Source organism: Gossypium raimondii, chromosome 6, assembly GCF_025698545.1.
Source record: "Gossypium raimondii isolate GPD5lz chromosome 6, ASM2569854v1, whole genome shotgun sequence".
Taxonomy (NCBI): domain Eukaryota; kingdom Viridiplantae; phylum Streptophyta; class Magnoliopsida; order Malvales; family Malvaceae; genus Gossypium; species Gossypium raimondii.
The window spans coordinates 252,042-269,897 of record NC_068570.1 but is presented as its reverse complement, the minus strand read 5'-3'; the positions used below and the strand labels follow the sequence as shown (position 1 = coordinate 269,897).

At 31.7% G+C, this 17,856-nt stretch overlaps 1 protein-coding gene across 1 annotated transcript; it reads left to right on the top strand.

The window, feature by feature from the left end:
* The first annotated feature begins 12,942 nt into the window (after positions 1–12,942).
* LOC105772989 (filament-like plant protein 4) lies at positions 12,943–17,572 on the top strand. The gene is made up of 6 exons (XM_012594532.2): positions 12,943–13,209; positions 13,827–13,977; positions 14,055–14,274; positions 14,348–16,661; positions 16,753–16,810; positions 16,984–17,572. The coding sequence occupies exons 2-6, from the start codon at positions 13,849–13,851 to the stop codon at positions 17,425–17,427; spliced, it is 3,165 nt and encodes a 1,054-aa protein (XP_012449986.1). The 5' UTR covers positions 12,943–13,209; positions 13,827–13,848; the 3' UTR covers positions 17,428–17,572.
* Positions 17,573–17,856: the final 284 nt, after the last annotated feature.

Sequence of the window (17,856 nt, the reverse complement as noted above, 5' to 3'; positions counted from 1 at the left end):
AGATCTTGAACCTGATATTCTGCTTTGTCATTACTCTAGCAATCAAAACCTCAATCACTATTTTGTGGGACGTTGGACAAACCCAGCACCAAATTCTCTAGCTGTTCCATAATATCATATATATAAAAACTCATCCATGGCATGCAAAAGGACTTAAATAAAATTATTGGAAAGTTGGTAAACCAAATCCGTAAATTAAATAGGGTTAATACTTGAGTTCGATTTTTTTAATGTGGTATCTGTATTTTCTATGGTTCAATATTTTAGTATTTGTATTTGACAAAAGTTACACATTTGGTACTTGAAAGTAATGGATATTATAAATTCATAATTAGTGCAATTAACTTTCGTTAAAACAACTCTAAAATCTGAATTAAATCACATTTATGGGATTGTATTTGAAAAATTAAAAAAATCATAATTAACACTAATTTTATTCTATCAACAAAATCACAAAAATTCAAACTTAATAATATTAATAATTAACTTTTATCAAATACAAATATTATATTAGACCAAAAACAACATAAATATCACATTAAAAAAAGTGTTAAACTCGAACAATAATAGAAATGGGGTAGTGATACTGTGATAGAGTGGAGCGAGACAAACTCAAAAGGGGAAGCATGTGAATGGTGAACCAACCAAAATGAAATGTGCACCTAAAAGTGTCCTATAAGATTTGTATGCCTGGCCTTTGCATGACAGGGTCCACTGACTTATAAGGGCATGCATGTTGAGGACATTGGGAATGGGACGAGCTTTGGGTTCTTTTCTGCAATCTGTAGTTCTGGTAATAAAAGACAGTAAATTAGAATGGACCACCTTTTGTTTCATGTACCTATTTGTTATTGGTTAGGTTCTTTTGCAAAAGGGGATCCACAAATTTTTTTAATAGGCCGAGATTAAGTTATACATTGTTACGAGAACTATTGTATTGACAAACATCTTTACAGTTTTTAAAAAGACTAAATCAAAAGTTTATCATTTCTAAAAGAGTCAAATTATAATTTTATCATGTATTTATTTAAAATTTTATAAACATAAAAGGGATTAAAGCTGAAATTTTCCATTTTATGGGAGAGTAAGGGACTTGTATACGCCTTTGCCTTCGCCCTTAGTTCTTTTGTTACCTTCTACAATACAAATTATTTTTCAGTTTGGGTATTTGACCAATAAAAATAATTGGCGGTGGGGCATAATATGGACCAAGATGTTGCTGTAGTCCATGAGGTGGGTGGGAAATTGATAATGTGGCCCAATTAGTTTTGGCTAACAATTCTAGGAGTAAATCTTAGGATTGTTTGAGCTATTTTCGCAGTTAATTTATAATTTAAGAAAAGATTTGTAGTTTAAAGTTGTTTTTTATCACATCGGGTTATCGTTGAATAAGAAGACATCTTATAATACACATTGTACTTAAAGCTGAAATTTTTATCATCGGCTACTCTTATTTCAATTTTTTTGTTATTTTACATTCTTTTAGTCTGATCATTTGATTGAACATCAAATGTCGACTCAAATACGACATGGAACATATTTAAAATATATGAATTAAATTATAAAACGTATGTACCTACTGTATGAACAATTTAGATCTGATATGTCACAAAAAGATAAATAGCCTCCTAAAATTTAATAAGCATTGTCTTAATTTTTTTAATACATTGGACCCAAGTTGTCCATACAATAGATACATACGTATTTACAATTTAATCCATATAACTAAACTAACAAAAGTATGCTGTTGATATTGAGATTTTAAAGATTTTAAAATCTAAATAATAGATTCCAACATTTTGATGGCAAAATCTTGACCTTCCCAGCTCTATAGGTCAGTGAAAACCCTCATCACCTTATGACCAAACACAGCTTCAACACTGTTTCATAGTACTGTTTTGAGACCATATGCATAGGTTAATGTAAAAATATTTGTACAGTAAAACAAGGTCAAGAATCTTTAGAAATGTCCTATGGCAGCTGCAATCTCTGTCTGTTACATTACCCATAACAAAGGATATTGAGTCACCTCGACAACCAAATCTCCAAAGTATGGAAACATATTTATAATAATGGATTCTACTTTTTCTTCCAACAATTTTTTGGGTTTGAGATTTGTCCATTTTCGACTCTTATTTAAATTTGGAATCGAGAGTAGTATTTTCATCATCTATAATATCTCAACTCAAGACATTGTTTAAGAGCAAGGACCTTGACCCCTTGACTGAATGAGAAAATTTTCATTTAATCTCTCTAAATGTATACTCTTTAAAAAAATTGATATTAATTTTCAGGAATTTAATCCTTATACTTTTCAGTTTTCAAAACTCAAGTCCAACTGTTAACACTGTTAAATTTTTATTGTAAAATTTAAGTTCATTACAACTCTTTTTTTAATTGCATGGCTACCAAGTGGGATTTTTTTATTTCAAAATATCACACTAATATATTTAACCAACAAAAATTTAATTGTGTTAACAATTGGATCTAAAATTTGAAATTTAAAAAGTAAAGAGATTAAGTTCATACAAATAAAATAAAAGTATAGGGACTAAATTTTAAATTTTGAAAAGTATAGAAACTTATTACATATTTTAACTAAACTAAAATATTCAATTTAAGATTTTAGCCTTTGGTCAAATGGAAAAATCACATTTTTAGCTTTTAACATATATATATATATATATATATATATATATATTTAGCTTCCACCCTTTAAAATGTTATAATTTTATAAAATTTTTAATATTTGTTCCAACATAAAAAATAAAATAAAAAACCCAAATTTTATAGCTTCAACATTTGCCAGCTTCATTGTATTCCTTGAATTGTCCTTTAGCAAGGATTAGATTATTTTTTTAATAATGATATATGATGATGATAATGATGTTTGAATGTCAATATTTCACTTTTAGCATTTTTGTAGCTAAAGTAAAGTGGTGTTTGAAAGCATGATTATGATGTTAATATATAGGCACTACCCAACCATGCATTTTTATCTTAATATCTTTGTTTGTTTGTCAATGTCAAATTGGTTCAACTTTTAACACATTCAAATCAATCAAATTTAAGGTGGAAATCATATTTAATTAAATGTAAGCTTACATTTAAAATTTACTCAATCTCACTCCTCATTTTATTTCATAAATTGATATTAGACAATTGAAATTAAAAAAGGTTAAATAAAATAGAGGAGGAATAATTATATGAAATTTAATTTATCAATTTCATTTTTCATACACAAGAATTTAATGGGGTTAGGAATGGAAGGAAAATAGAGAAAAGGGAAAAGAAAATATAAATATATAATGAGCCCCGTATGTTGTGTATTGGTCTGAGGGTTAAGGTGTTCACCACCACAGGTTTTTATCAATTAATTTCTTGTTAGTTTTAAGTAAAATGAGTTAATGCAATTAAAAATGAGAGTAAAATGAGCAAAAATATCAGAATACCAAAGAAACATAAGATTATCCAAATGTGGTAATCGACCCTTAAAAATATGGTTCAAATACGAAAATCCGACATAAATCTCAATATTACATTTCTAAAACTAATAATGAAACGACACCTATAACTTGGCTATATAGTTTGAAATGATAGTGATAAGTGAATAGGTACATAGTTGAAAGTAATCTCATTTTCACCACTAGGTTGTTTTCGAGAATTCACTTACAAACAATGCCATTGATGATTTGTTTCTACTCAAAACACTATGTGTGAAAAATCCTAAAAGAAAAAGGGTCACCACATTGCCCTTAGTTAGACAAGGGCCCCTTATTTGAGCCCCATAAACACCAACTAACCCAATGTTTTTTTTAATCAATTTGGTAGTAGAATTGATCAAATCATTAATTTTTAATTCGACTAATTCATATAAAATAAATTATTAAAATTCATACAAATATTATGAAATTTTAAAATTAGGTTCACCTATTTCATATCGATTAATGAGTCAATCAATTTTTTGCCTCTCCAGATCAATATTCTAACTAGCTCTCAATCCAATTAGTTGACTTGATCCAGTTGAAACAACATTACAGTAGCCAGGGGCGAATTTGAAAGGGAGCACCCCAAATAGAAGTTTGCTATTTAAGTCCCTATAAAATCATGTTTTAATTTCTCAAATATTTATTATTCAATTCTAACCCCTGTAAAAAATTTCTAGATTTACCTCTAATAGTAGCCCCGAGCTAATGATAAAGCTATATATATATATATATATATATACTAGCTTGAACTCAACAATCGTTCTCATATTGATATCTGAATTTTTTTAGTCCAAGTTAGCCCTTGAACTTGGTAATTATTGCCACATTGGGGCCTAAACCTTGTTTTGGTAAAAAAAAACTTCAAGATTGGACAAAAAAATGTTCAAGTCTTAATATGAGAACAATTGTCAAGTTCAGAGATTCACTCAAATAAATAAAACTCAAAACCCAATATGAGATCACTTATCAACTTCAAACCCAAAATAATGCATCAGCCTATATATGTATTACTATGTGATTCAATAGCATACAACTAAGTAAAAGCAATTAACAGCATAGTAAATTATCATGGTATCAATAGGTGGTTGGAAGAAAGAGGAGTGGACTTCATCCTCATATAATTTGACGGAATTCAAATACTAGAGTTAACCTTATTGAGACGGTTTTATTTGAATATCACTCAAGCTCGAACATGATTAGTCTAATGTCATAAACAAGTGAAGACTAGAGGAAAAGGGAGGACAAATAGGGGCTTTGGCCTCCCTAAAATGAAAAATTGACGTCTTAGTCCTCCCAAAATTTATAAAATTTTAACTTAACATATAGTAAAAGTATAATTTACCCCAAAAAAATATTAAAATTTTGATTTAACCCTTTTAAAAATTATCCAAATATAAACTAATGCGACGATGAAATTACATTTTAACTTTCAATAAAATATATAACTTATTCTCTAACCTAAAAAATTTATGGATTCCCCAATGGTTAAAAAACAAACCTTAATTATTATGGTAACAATAGAATGAGACAAATGTAGTAACAGTTAAAAAGGAAGCAAAGATAATAATAATGATGAGGATGATGATGATGATTCTCTAGTAATACAGTGAAAGAAGCATGACCAAAAAGAGAGGAAAAGAAAAAAAAGGGAAAAAGAGCAGTGGTGGTGACTTGTAGAAATACCGATGGGGAGATGTGGATCGAATCCGAAGAGAAAACCTTTTACTTTTGTGCACTGCCACTGCTACTGAGAAAAATAAGAATAAGAGAGTATGGGGGAGGAAGGTGGGCTATAGCTGTCATCTTTGTGCCAAAGACTTTTTGAGTACCCAACCCTAGTGGTATGATTGCTGTTCCATTTATTTTTTGTTAATTTATTACAACTCCACTTTTTAAAATTCTTTCGTACAAAGAAAGCAAAGGGTAGAAAATTCCCATCATGCAAAAAAAAAAAAAAAATCCTTTTATTATATTCAAATTGTGATTTAGTCCTTTTACTTTTTTGAAGTTGCATGGTTGAAGTACAATTGAATAAGTAACTCAACAATCAACTAATTCAAAACATGCTAACTAGATGACTAACAAATCAGAATAAATATTAGAGAAAGCTTCGATATTTATATAATGTGAGACTCGAACATAGAACCTCAAAATTCTCACCGCTTCAACCTTACTACTGAGTCAAGATTTCATTGATAGTATGATATAATTGAAACTTTTATTTTTATTTTCATTAGTTAATCCAAACAGTTAACACACTTAAGTGCTTCAATTAAAATGATGACATAGATTTAAAAAAACACTAATTTGAACTCATTATGCTGACATGGTTTTTTTTGTAAGTATGTCGGAAAAGGTGTTTTAATAAAAAATCTGAATTAACATTTTAACCAAATAGTTATCAATGTTAAACTTTTGGATTAATTAATGACATTATAAAAGTAAAATGATCAAATAATATCAAATTAAAGTATAAAGAATAAATCTATAATTCAAACATAATATAGGGATCAAAATCAGAATTTAACCAAATAATAATATTGTCTTACTATACTTACTAGTTGTAGTGGTGTATTTCTATTATCTATAGCTTTGGCAATCATTCTCCTCCACTATCCTCTTTCCTTTGGGTGCTAAAAGAAAAAAGAGAGAGCCTAAAATCACTAGTTCATTATCCATCCTCTCCTCTTTTCATCATTGTCAAATACTTTCCCTAATAGATTTAATAAAATCAAGCACTAAAATAAATAATTATTTCAATCCTAAATAATTAGAAAATCTTATATATTTACATAAAACAAGATTCAAAATAAAATATCCTTTGCACACTTTTTAATAAAATAAATCACTATCATACATATTACAAATAAGTAATTTCTACGTCTCAAATCCATGACGTGAATTGTGACATGAACATCCACGAAGAACGAGTTATTTTATAAATTTAATTATCTTAGTTTTAATTTCATTTCGTTAAAAGAAGACCCAAATACGTTTAATTAGTAATTGAGGATAGAAGTTGATAGAAAGTAGAATAAATTTAAGTTGGCGTAAACACATTCGCACGCCTTTTCACATGACATGTTTTAGAGATAGTTGCATGTGCAGTTGCAATTAAAAGAAGATATGCAAATCAACCCGATAATGTTCTTATTCCACACTCTACGACGTTCTTTTTTAGTCTTTTTACATTAATGTTAATTTCTATAGGCCACAGTACTTGTTAATTAGCTGAGATTGATCCAACTTTTTGCCTCCTACAGTTGGAAAAGGTAGTGATTTTAGGTTTTAAATTTGCGATTAAATATATGAGTTTTTGAGTTCTACCATGAACTCTTGTCATGTATAAGTTTTAGTTCGATTAATCAATTTTTAATTTAGATTTAATCTTTTGTTTTAATCCTTAATTAGTCTATTTCCGATATATGTATTGAGAACTGTATAAAGTCAAGTCTCAAAATAAAATAATGATAAAAGAGAGGTTGGTAAGATGTAGAATTAGTGAGATTAAATCTCACTATTATCAAGAAAGAAAATATTACTAAAATGAAGAGAGAAAAGACGGACTCTTTGGATTACGCAACCTAATTAGTGGGTAATCAATTTCCTAATGGCAATGTTTTGTATATGATTACATGATAAAATTAAGATTAAATGAAGAAAACTACATCTAATCTCACACATTAATTTGATTAATAAATATCATAATATGACAAAGACAGCTTATATCATATTAATCTTATTATTTGCTAAACTGGACAGTTTGATGTTCAATTCGTTGTCAGGTATATAACATGCATGATTAGTGTCACTTAATACAATTTCAGTTGCAAAGATTATATAGTACTAATTATGTTTTTTTATCAAAATGTCAAAGCCTTGTGTGATGTAAAATTAATTTCAAAAATCTGATCAAATGAAAACGACTTTAGGTCTAATTGGTGTGTGACAGACAATTATCCGAGCATGACAGCATCTGTTTTGTATTCAGCTGTTTCGTGAATTTAAGTTACAAGGTTCATGGGGGTGGGAGGTTTGATTTGCCTCGATTTCTTGTTCAAAAATTAAAATTAACATATTTTTAACTTTTAATTAATGAAATGGATTATTTGGATCGATCGTGTTCAGACTCGAAATTTTTTTGGAACTGAGTTCCGGTCTGACTCAACGTAGTTCATGAACACCTCTAATTCAACTTGTTGACTAGCAATTTTCTATAACTATTGAAATTCAAAGTTTTGATCTCATTGATGGGATAACCATAAAAACTATACATGAGCTTTGAACCAATGTTCAACACCATACATAAACTTTGATTTTGCGTGGTTTTATACATGAAATTTTAATTTGAATCAAATTTCAAAAATCACTAATAATGTTATCAAATTAGCATCATTTTACATTAATATATTATATACACAAACAATTACGTTAATCCAATATGAAAATAAATGTAAATATTTATTTCTTTAAATGTGTACAATTGAATCAAAATCAATGTATCAAACTCCACATTGAACGATGTTATATACAGATTTGACATTTATCCCTTCAATTAATTTAAAGCATTTTTAACTTTACCTTATTCGACTACTCTAGACTAAAAAATGACCCAAAATCAAAATAATGTGATTGAAAAGAACTCTATAAAATATAACCGAAACTTGAAATAATTCAAAATGATTTAAACCCCGACATAATCGAATTTAAAAAACTCAAATAACATAAATCTTAAATAATTCAAATAAAAAATTGACTCGAACAAACTCAACTCCGATCAATTAAATTGTGGCAGTAGAGTAGATGGCGTGTACTGCATTCTGTATTTTAACTTTTTTTTCTTAACTTTAGAGTTGAGATGACACGACTCAGTACTTTTTTTAACTCACTCCACATTGATGTGAGCATTGTTTTCACAAATGGTACCACCAAACATTTACTTTTAAGCCTATGGAGGTCAAATTTGTTCAATTAAAAACAAAGTACAGTTCCATATGACCCTTCTTCTTTGTTATACATTAACATTGTTTTCCTTTTTCTTTTCTTGTGTTTTTTTTTGTTAATTTATTGCGTTTAATGTTTTTATTCGAGTTTTGTTTGTTTATAGTGATATTTGAATACGGCCGGATCATATTGGTTAAATTGAGAATTGATCAACCTATTAGTTTGGTTATAGAAATTAAATCCGTCTCTGAACGAATCGTTCAGAGCTTGTAAAAAGTTAAAAGTTGAGGAAAAAAATTAAGTTGTTGTTATTTAATTTTATAAAATTTTAATTATTATTGAATCAACAATTGAATCAATTAAATCGAGAATTGATAATCTAACTGGTTCAACCTTCTATATGATTATTGAAAAATTAATTAGAGGAGCAACTGAGATTATCAACATCCCATTGGCTAATATGCTTCAACTCTATACAAACATTAATGTTGGTAGTGAAACAAAACTGTCGGTCGTAGGTCATCAAATATTTACTGTTTATTTCAAAAGAAGAAATGAAAAGTTAACTTAGCAAAAATGTCATGTCAAAAGTACTTGCATTCATCTTTTCAATCAACTCATTTGAAACCACAAAACTTATGGCACCTTCCACCCAATGTGGGGACTCAAAGCATTGAACCAATCCTGATCCCAATTTATGAAAGCTTTCTACACACAAATAAATTTGACAAACAAGTGGGGAACTTTACTCACCATTCTTCGTACGCCAACTTCAAACCCTAAAGACAAATACAAAAATGGATCACTTGAACTGAAAATTGATAGTTGATTTAATTTTATCGGTGATATAATGAGAAAATAAGTAAATTTATTGTAAATTGATAAAAAGACAAAAACTCAATTTTTAAAAATAAAACTCTAAATGCATGAATCATATTACAACCTAATATATTATATTTTTAAATAAAAATAAAATAAATAAGCAAAAAAAAAACCCAAAATAGTGAAGAAAAAAACAGATTTAATTTTGTCGTGATAGAGAAGATGAAGGCTTTTTCTCTCTGCCGACGCTGTCCGTGGCGTTACTGTAATTAAGGCTTGGTTTGGCTTAAGCACCCCTAGGCTCGAATGTAAACGTGGCTCCTTTCCGTTGCCACGTGTAACCCTCAACCTGTTTTTTCTCATCCTGGACCCCACGTGATAAAAAATGAGATTATAACAACACAGAAACGTGTGGACAGTGGGGACCACGTGTCTGTTCTATGACACACTATCTTTTTATCTTTCTCTTTTAAACTGCCCCTCAGTTCCCTCGGATGCCGCATCCACTATTACGGATCTCACCTTTCTAACGCGCTTCCATTTGTGTTCATCGTCCACTCGCGCTATTATTAGGTCTCGCATTTCGACGGTACCAATTTGTGGATTTATTATTACCCCGCATGCTTGGTTTTCATATCAACTTTTAATTTCGATATTATATCAATCAAGTTTTTTTTATCGTGAATTGAGAAACACGTAAATATCCATTGCATGTAGATTGGAGCTTTGAATTTTAATTCTAAACTTCTAAATTATCTTTGAATTTATAAAATTTATAAAATTATTTTATTTTCTTAAGTTCTTATTTGAAGTATGTATACACATTTTCTACAAACAGATTCACATGTTGAATATGTTTTACGTCAGATCTGAGTTATCATATAAATTTAATTATTTGATATGATATTAATATATTCATAATTTGATAACTTAAATATATATGTGAAATATAAGTGATTAGTTGTTGTGGTTGAGAGTGGTGAATAGCTAATTTTAATTAGAGTGGTTGGATGTAGCTGGTGCACTTGAAAAATAGTTCAAACTTCAAACATTGAAGTCTTATCAATTTAAATAAGATTTTGTTAAACAAAAACATACTTAAAATAACAATTAGGTAAGGGATTAATATATTCCTAAACCCTAAAGCTTTATTCTATTATTCATCTCTAAGTTAGTTTGCTTTTGCCTATCAATTTAACTGGGAATGGGTACGTAAATTATAAGAGAGAGTGACTTATGCACCGTGTCTTCAACGCGCCTTAAATTCCATATTCACGCGCCTCTGGAATCACCATGACACGCGGTTGCTACACCTCCTATGCAAAAATTAATAATGGTTCAGTCCTTCTATTATGTTAAAATTTGCGATTTCATCATTTTACTTGACATTAATGTTATTAGCAACTTCAGATTGATAACACAATTAATTATTGATGTTAAAATGGTGATGTGAATTTTTTATCGTTATTCGATCATACATTATATGTTAATCCAATGCTTAAAGTTGTTTTTTTTAAATTATACCATTACCATAATGTTATCAATTAAAGGTATTGTCTATTTGGACTTATTTACAGTAATATAAAAGTAAAAAAAATCAAAGTATATCAAATTAAAATAAAAAATTAAATCTTATGTTTTAGATAATAGAAGGATTAGAATCACAAATGGACTGAATAATAATTTCTGCAGTGTTATTAAATATTGCGGTAGTGAGTTTTATCACGAGTAAATAATATTTTCTGGGTTTATGTTATATGTTGATTATATTTAAATTTATTTTAATTTAAGTTTAAGTATCTTTTATTTTTAATTATTTATTTGCAGTTTGTATTGTAGGTAAAGGGATTAGGTGTTAGATTGTATTTTGTCTTTTCTATCGAAAAATAGAGAATTAGTTCTTGTACATTATATCAAAGATCAAATTAGTCATTCTATTAAAAATTCATCAATTTCTATTATTAAACACCGATCCCTATACATTAGAATAAGATAAACTGTCTGATTATTCTATCAATCACACTGGTTTCAAATAGTATAAATTGATTAAATTTTTAATAAAATTACCAATTTACTTTATAATTTAACACAAAAAAATTAATTTATTGAAGAAACAAAATACAATCTATTACAAAAGCAGTCACGTTACTTGTAATTATACTTGTACAGGTAAATTCCTTAAAAGAATCTATTGTGAGAAACAATCGTAGCCGTCAAATGGAAGATCGGAGGGATATGAAATTCCCGCGGTGGTTGGAATTGAGAAATGGTAAAAAAAAGGCAAGCAACGATGTTGTGGTGGGCAGTAAGCAGTGTTAACAGGTACCTGCTAATGGTCTGAAAAAAAAGACTGTCAGAAACCAAACAGGTTTTTGACTTTTATTATTGACTTTCTTTTTGGAGGTTAGCAACCTAGGAAATGTAGGTTTCACAGTTAAAACTGTTCACCCTGTAGCCATGTCATTTGCCAGTCTCCACTACATTTACGTTCCATGCATTAATAGAATTTTTTCCCAAAAAAAGAAAAAAATTATCATTCATGATTTTTCGGTTAAATTATGTTATTAATTTTGTACAATACATAAATTTACATATTTAGTCCATATTTTTAATTAAATTATTTTCCATCTTTATATTTTTCAAATTACAAAACTTCAATTTTGAAATAAGTATGTAGAAATAGATAATTAACTTACAACATACAAATGATAATATGTTTTTTTAATAGATTTTGGAAGTCTTTTACGTATATGGACTAAAAATGAAGTACAAGGAATAAAAAGGTATTGATAACATAAATTAACCCTTTTTTTCCTTCAATGTGAAATTTTTTTCCTTCAAAGAGCATATAACCCCTCCCTAACCTTTAAATAAGAAGATAAACGAGTTTCAACGCTCTCAAATACACCTCCCTCTATACTATAGCAACAATACCAATGTTAATTGAACTAAGACTCAATCGACTTCAACATGAATATCTCAACAATACCAAAATTGACTTGTATTTTGGACGTTTGTCTAATCCAAAACATGCAAATAAGATGATTATATATATATATATACAATCTTCTTCGTTGGTTCGCTATTATTATTATTATTATTATTATTGTTATTGTTATTTGTGTGATTTAATTTGTTTGAATATTTTGAATATAATAAAATTTGATACAATGTATGTCATATTCGAATTTATATTTAACCCTAAGCGAATTACTAGATCGATGAAAAGACTGAGTTGATATGAACCTCACACTTTAAGTTTCAATTTTTTTGTCTAATTAGTATCTATTTTTTTTGTGTTCAAATTGAAAGGGAACATAATTAAATTATAAATTTTGTGAGGTGAAAAGGTAATTTTACTAATATAAATTTATAATTTTTCAAGGGATCTTACAAAACAAATTTTCCAAGTTGAGGGACCAAAGCCCCAACTTGCCCCTTTCCTTTCGCCCTTTCATATAACAAGAAAAAATGTGATTGTAATCAACTTCAATTTTAGAGAACAAGTTTAATAATAATAATGACAATCCGACATATAATTTTAAATTTGTACTTGAAATAAATATAAAGGACTAAATTATAAATATAAGAAATGTAGCATATTTTTAACATAAAAAAATAATAATAAATAAAAAAACTCACGTAGCATACGAAATTGTAGCATATTAAAAGGTGATTTGGCTTAGAACTTTTGCCAAGCACTTGCCTTCTCTTTTTTAAAGTCCACCATATTTTTACAGCTTACCCACTTCTCCTCCTCCTTTTCTCCACCGCCATCAGCCATTGCCACCACCGCCACCACCACTTGTTTCTCCTTTCTCAAACAACACCCGCCATTAACATTAACTAAGAACAGAATACACCACAAATTTGGGTCTTAATCTTTTGAATCTCAGACAGTTTCCTCTTTACAACCAAGCATTTAAAATCCCTTTACAAAGCTGCATTTTTGAAGGTTAGCCCAAGCTTATGCAATAAAAAGATTCTGTTTTTGTTTCCATTTCTGCACTTTGTTTCGGTTTTTGGTGTCTGGTTTTTTTAAGATTGTTGTTTCTCATCTGTTTTGTCGGTGATGTTTTTTCTTTTGGTTTTTGCTTTTACATTTCCAATCTAAATCTTTGTGTTTTCTCGTGATTAGATTTTATTTTATTTTTTGCATTTGAAGTGGAGAGGCCATTGATGAACTTGGTTTCCTTTAAAATGTGATCTCATCTAATTACACTAACAATCTTTCTAGCTTTCTGGGTTTTCTGTTTGGTTACTGAGAAAATGTATGATGAAAAGAAATGAAAATTTTCGATTTTCCTCAGAGCTGTATTAGTACTTGACTTGGTCAACGTGAATTCTAAAAAAAAAGAATTGTCCTTTCAATTCTTGGTGACAGTAAATAATAGACAATTAATAATTTAGTGTCATGCAATAAAAAAAAAAGTTATCTAATCTGATGATTAGTTGTCATCTAGCTGTTTCATATCTCTATACGACAGCTTCCTGTTCTTAATTAATATTTTTTCTTGCCTTAATTATTGTCATTAATGTGTTAATCTTATTATATTGTCTTTTATGAGCTAGACAATAGAAGGAGATTTAAGTGATGGACCGTCATTGGCCTTGGAAGAAAAAATCATCTGATAAAGCTCATAAAGCCGCCGCCGCTGCCGCCACCACTACGGTGGATGCTGCCGCTAACGTTGCGGCTCCAGCTGCAGCTCAAGGCAATGAGGTACAATTTTATGGATTTTTAATTCATCATAGTTCATTATATAATAGATGGAGTGTTGAGCTATGTTCATTTGATAGGATGTGCCGAAAAAACCGAAGTACGTTCAAATCTCGGTGGAATCGTATTCACATCTCACTGCTTTGGAGGATCGAGTGAAATTGTATGATGAACGAGTTAGGTCATTGGAGGAGGAGATTAAGGACTTGAACGAAAAGCTCGATGCGGCGAATTCGGAGATTTCTACCAAGGAAGACATGGTGAAACAACATGCTAAAGTAGCCGAAGAAGCCGTCTCAGGTTAGTATATGCTCGTACGATTGATGTCGTAATGGTGTTCCAGTTTTAATCTTTGTTGTTGGTTTTGGTGTAGGTTGGGAAAAAGCCGAAGCAGAGGCATTGGCATTGAAGAATCACCTTGAATCTGTTACACTTTCGAAGCTCACTGCCGAAGATCGGGCATCGCACTTAGACGGTGCGCTCAAGGAGTGCATGCGGCAAATCCGGAATCTGAAGGAAGAACATGAGCAGAAGGTGCAAGACGTGGTGGCGAGCAAAAACAAGCAATGTGAAAAGATTAAACTCGAGTTTGAAGCTAGGATTTCTAATTTAGACCAAGAGCTCCTTAAGTTCGAAGCCGACAATGCCGCGATTACGAGGTCTTTGCAAGAACGTTCTAACATGCTGGTTAAGATTAGCGAAGAGAAATCACGAGCTGAGGCTGAGATCGAGCTTCTAAAGGGTAATATTGAATCGTGCGAAAGGGAAATCAATACCTTGAAGTATGAAATCCATGTAGTTTCGAAAGAGCTCGAAATTCGTAACGAAGAAAAGAACATGAGTATGAGGTCTGCACAAGTGGCTAACAAGCAGCATATGGAGGATGTTAAAAAGATAGCAAAGCTCGAAGCAGAATGCCAAAGATTACGTGGTCTTGTGCGGAAAAAGTTGCCCGGTCCGGCTGCACTCGCTCAAATGAAGCTAGAGGTCGAGAGTTTAGGACGGGATTACGGAGATACACGATTAAAGAGGTCTCCTGTTCGGCCTTCTACTCCACACTTGCCGGCCGTGAGTGAATTTTCACTCGACAATGTGCAGAAATTCCAAAAAGAGAATGAGTTTCTCACAGTACGTTTATTGGCAATGGAAGAAGAAACGAAGATGTTGAAAGAAGCGTTAGCAAAACGTAATAGTGAGCTACAAGCTTCAAGGAGTCTGTGTGCTAAGACGTCGAGCAAGCTTCAGAGTTTAGAAGCACACCTTTCCCGAAGTCCCTCAAAAGCAGAAGTTTACTCGAGTCAAAATGCTAGTACTCCGCCGAGTGGTACTTCCGTATCCGAAGACGGTAATGATGATGACAGAAGCTGCGCCGAATCATGGGCGACAGCTTTAGTTTCCGAGCTCTCTCAATTCAAAAAGGAAAAGGGTACCGATACGCCGAACAAAAACGAAAATTCAAAGCACTTGGACCTTATGGACGACTTTCTCGAGATGGAGAAGTTGGCTTGTTCTTCAAATGATTCAACTACAAACGGTGCAATCAACATTTCAGGTTGTACCAACGATAAGGTATCTGAAACCGTTAATGGTGATGCTTCTGGAGAGATTACTTGCAAGGAACCCGATGTAGATGAATTGCCAGCTATGAAGCTTCGAGCAAAGCTCTCTATGGTGCTTGAATCGATATCTAAGGATGCAGATGTGCAGAAAATTTTGGAGGACATCAAATGTGCTATGCAGGACTCAGAGAATGGTGTCTTGGAGCAATTGCACGATTCTGATGTCACATGCAGTGATCAAGCTTGTCCCGGAGATGCTAGCTTAACCGCAGAGAAGGAAATTGCTATGTCTGCAGGTGATAAGTTGACTTCGGAAAATGTGCAAACCTTAAGTCGAGATTTAGCTGCTGCGGTTTTGCAGATTCATGACTTTGTACTGCCCCTAGGAGACGAAGCCAGGGCAGTTGATGATATATCTTTCGATGGCAATGGATTAAGCCATAAAATTGGCGAGTTCTCCGTCACCTACAACAAGGTTTTATGCGGCAACGTAAGTTTGGATGATTTTGTTCTTGATCTTTCTTCTGTTTTAGTCAGAGCTAGTGAATTAAGATTCAATGTGCTTGGCTACAAGGGTAATGAAGTTGAAATAAATAGTCCGGATTGCATAGACAAGGTCGCTTTACCGGAGAATAAGGTGACACAAAACGGTTCATTGGGAGGAATATATGAAAATGGATGTGCCCACATTTCAAGTCCGACTTCTAATCCTGAGGTTCCTGATGACGGAAACTTGGTCTCGGACTTTGAATCAAAACAATTGAGCAAATTCTCGTTGGAAGAGTTCGAGGAACTGAAGTTGGAGAAAGAAAGCTTGGCGATGGATCTTTCTCGATGTACCGAAAACCTGGAGATAACCAAGTCTAAATTACACGAAACCGAATTGCTTCTAACAGAAGCTAAATCTCAATTGGCTTCTGCTCAGAAATCAAACAGCTTGGCTGAGACACAGCTTAAGTGCATGGCAGAGTCGTATAGATCACTCGAAAAGCATGCAGAGGAGTTAGCGACTGAGCTGAACATTTTCCGGGTAAAAACCGAAACTTTTGAAAATGAGCTTCAAGATGAAAAGAAAGGTCATCATGATGCTTTAGCTAGATGTAAAGAACTTGAAGAGCATTTGCAAAGGTAAAGCATCGAACTCTTTTCGTTACAATGTTGTGTCACCATCGTATTTACGTATAATTATCATTAACATAAATGATTTCGTGATTTTCAGCAAGGAAATCTGCTCGGTTTGTTCTTCAGCAGCCAATATTGACCGCACGAGCAAGCAGGTACGCCAATATTTCATCTTGTATTGCTTCTTCAACAAGTTATTGTGTAGCCTAGTTTGTTTCAAGTGAATGGTCGAAGCAACATAATTGCTTCTTGAGTAAGCCAATCATCGGTACCATGTAATCTCTAGTTTAAGCACCGCCCGATTTAGTATCGTTTCTGTTGAACACAGGAGAAAGAATTAGCAGCTGCGGCAGAGAAATTAGCAGAATGTCAAGAAACCATATTCCTTCTCGGCAAGCAATTAAAAGCTTTCCGCCCTCAAACCGAAACGAAGGGATCGCCGTACAACGAGAGGATACCAGGTTTCCATGAGGATGAAACCGTTACCAGCAGCATTAACTTGCATGATCTAAACCAGGCAGAGATAGAAACAGCTGGTTCGGGGAATGCAAGCAGATCGTGTGCAGAATCACCCATGGAGTCATCATTTAACACCCCATGCAGCCCTTCAGATACTGAAGCAAACCTTTTGAGATCACCAATCAACTCGAACAACTCAAATCACAGGTCTACCATGTCAAGCTCCGAGTCTTCCTCGTCTACACCGACACCGGAGAAACAATCTCGAGGCTTTAGTAGATTCTTTTCCTCCAAAGCGAAGAACGGGCATTAATCCGGCAAGTCGATAGGTGCATAATAGTATTTTGTTGGACTTTGAATGTGAATTTGTAAGTAATGACTGTATATGGTTTTCGTGTGACATCTATGGTTTTAAAGCTGGTTAATATATTTTGAATATTATTTTATGCGACCTAAAAGCAATGGACTGAAAATCCGACACTAAATTCCAATAATGCTGGATTAAATCTTAATACCATAGGGTGGCTAAAACCCCAATTAGACCAGATTAAAAAGGGTTTTTAAAGGCTATTTGTTAGTGGGTTTAATGGTCTAATTTCTAAACCCAAAATTACTTGAATCATCTAGAGATTAGACCGTGGCTTCCCAAAATTACTATATAAAAAGGAGTCCATATTTGACATAACAACCAGCATAAGAATCTACATGTATTTAATTACTCAATTTGCAGTCTCTTCAAATT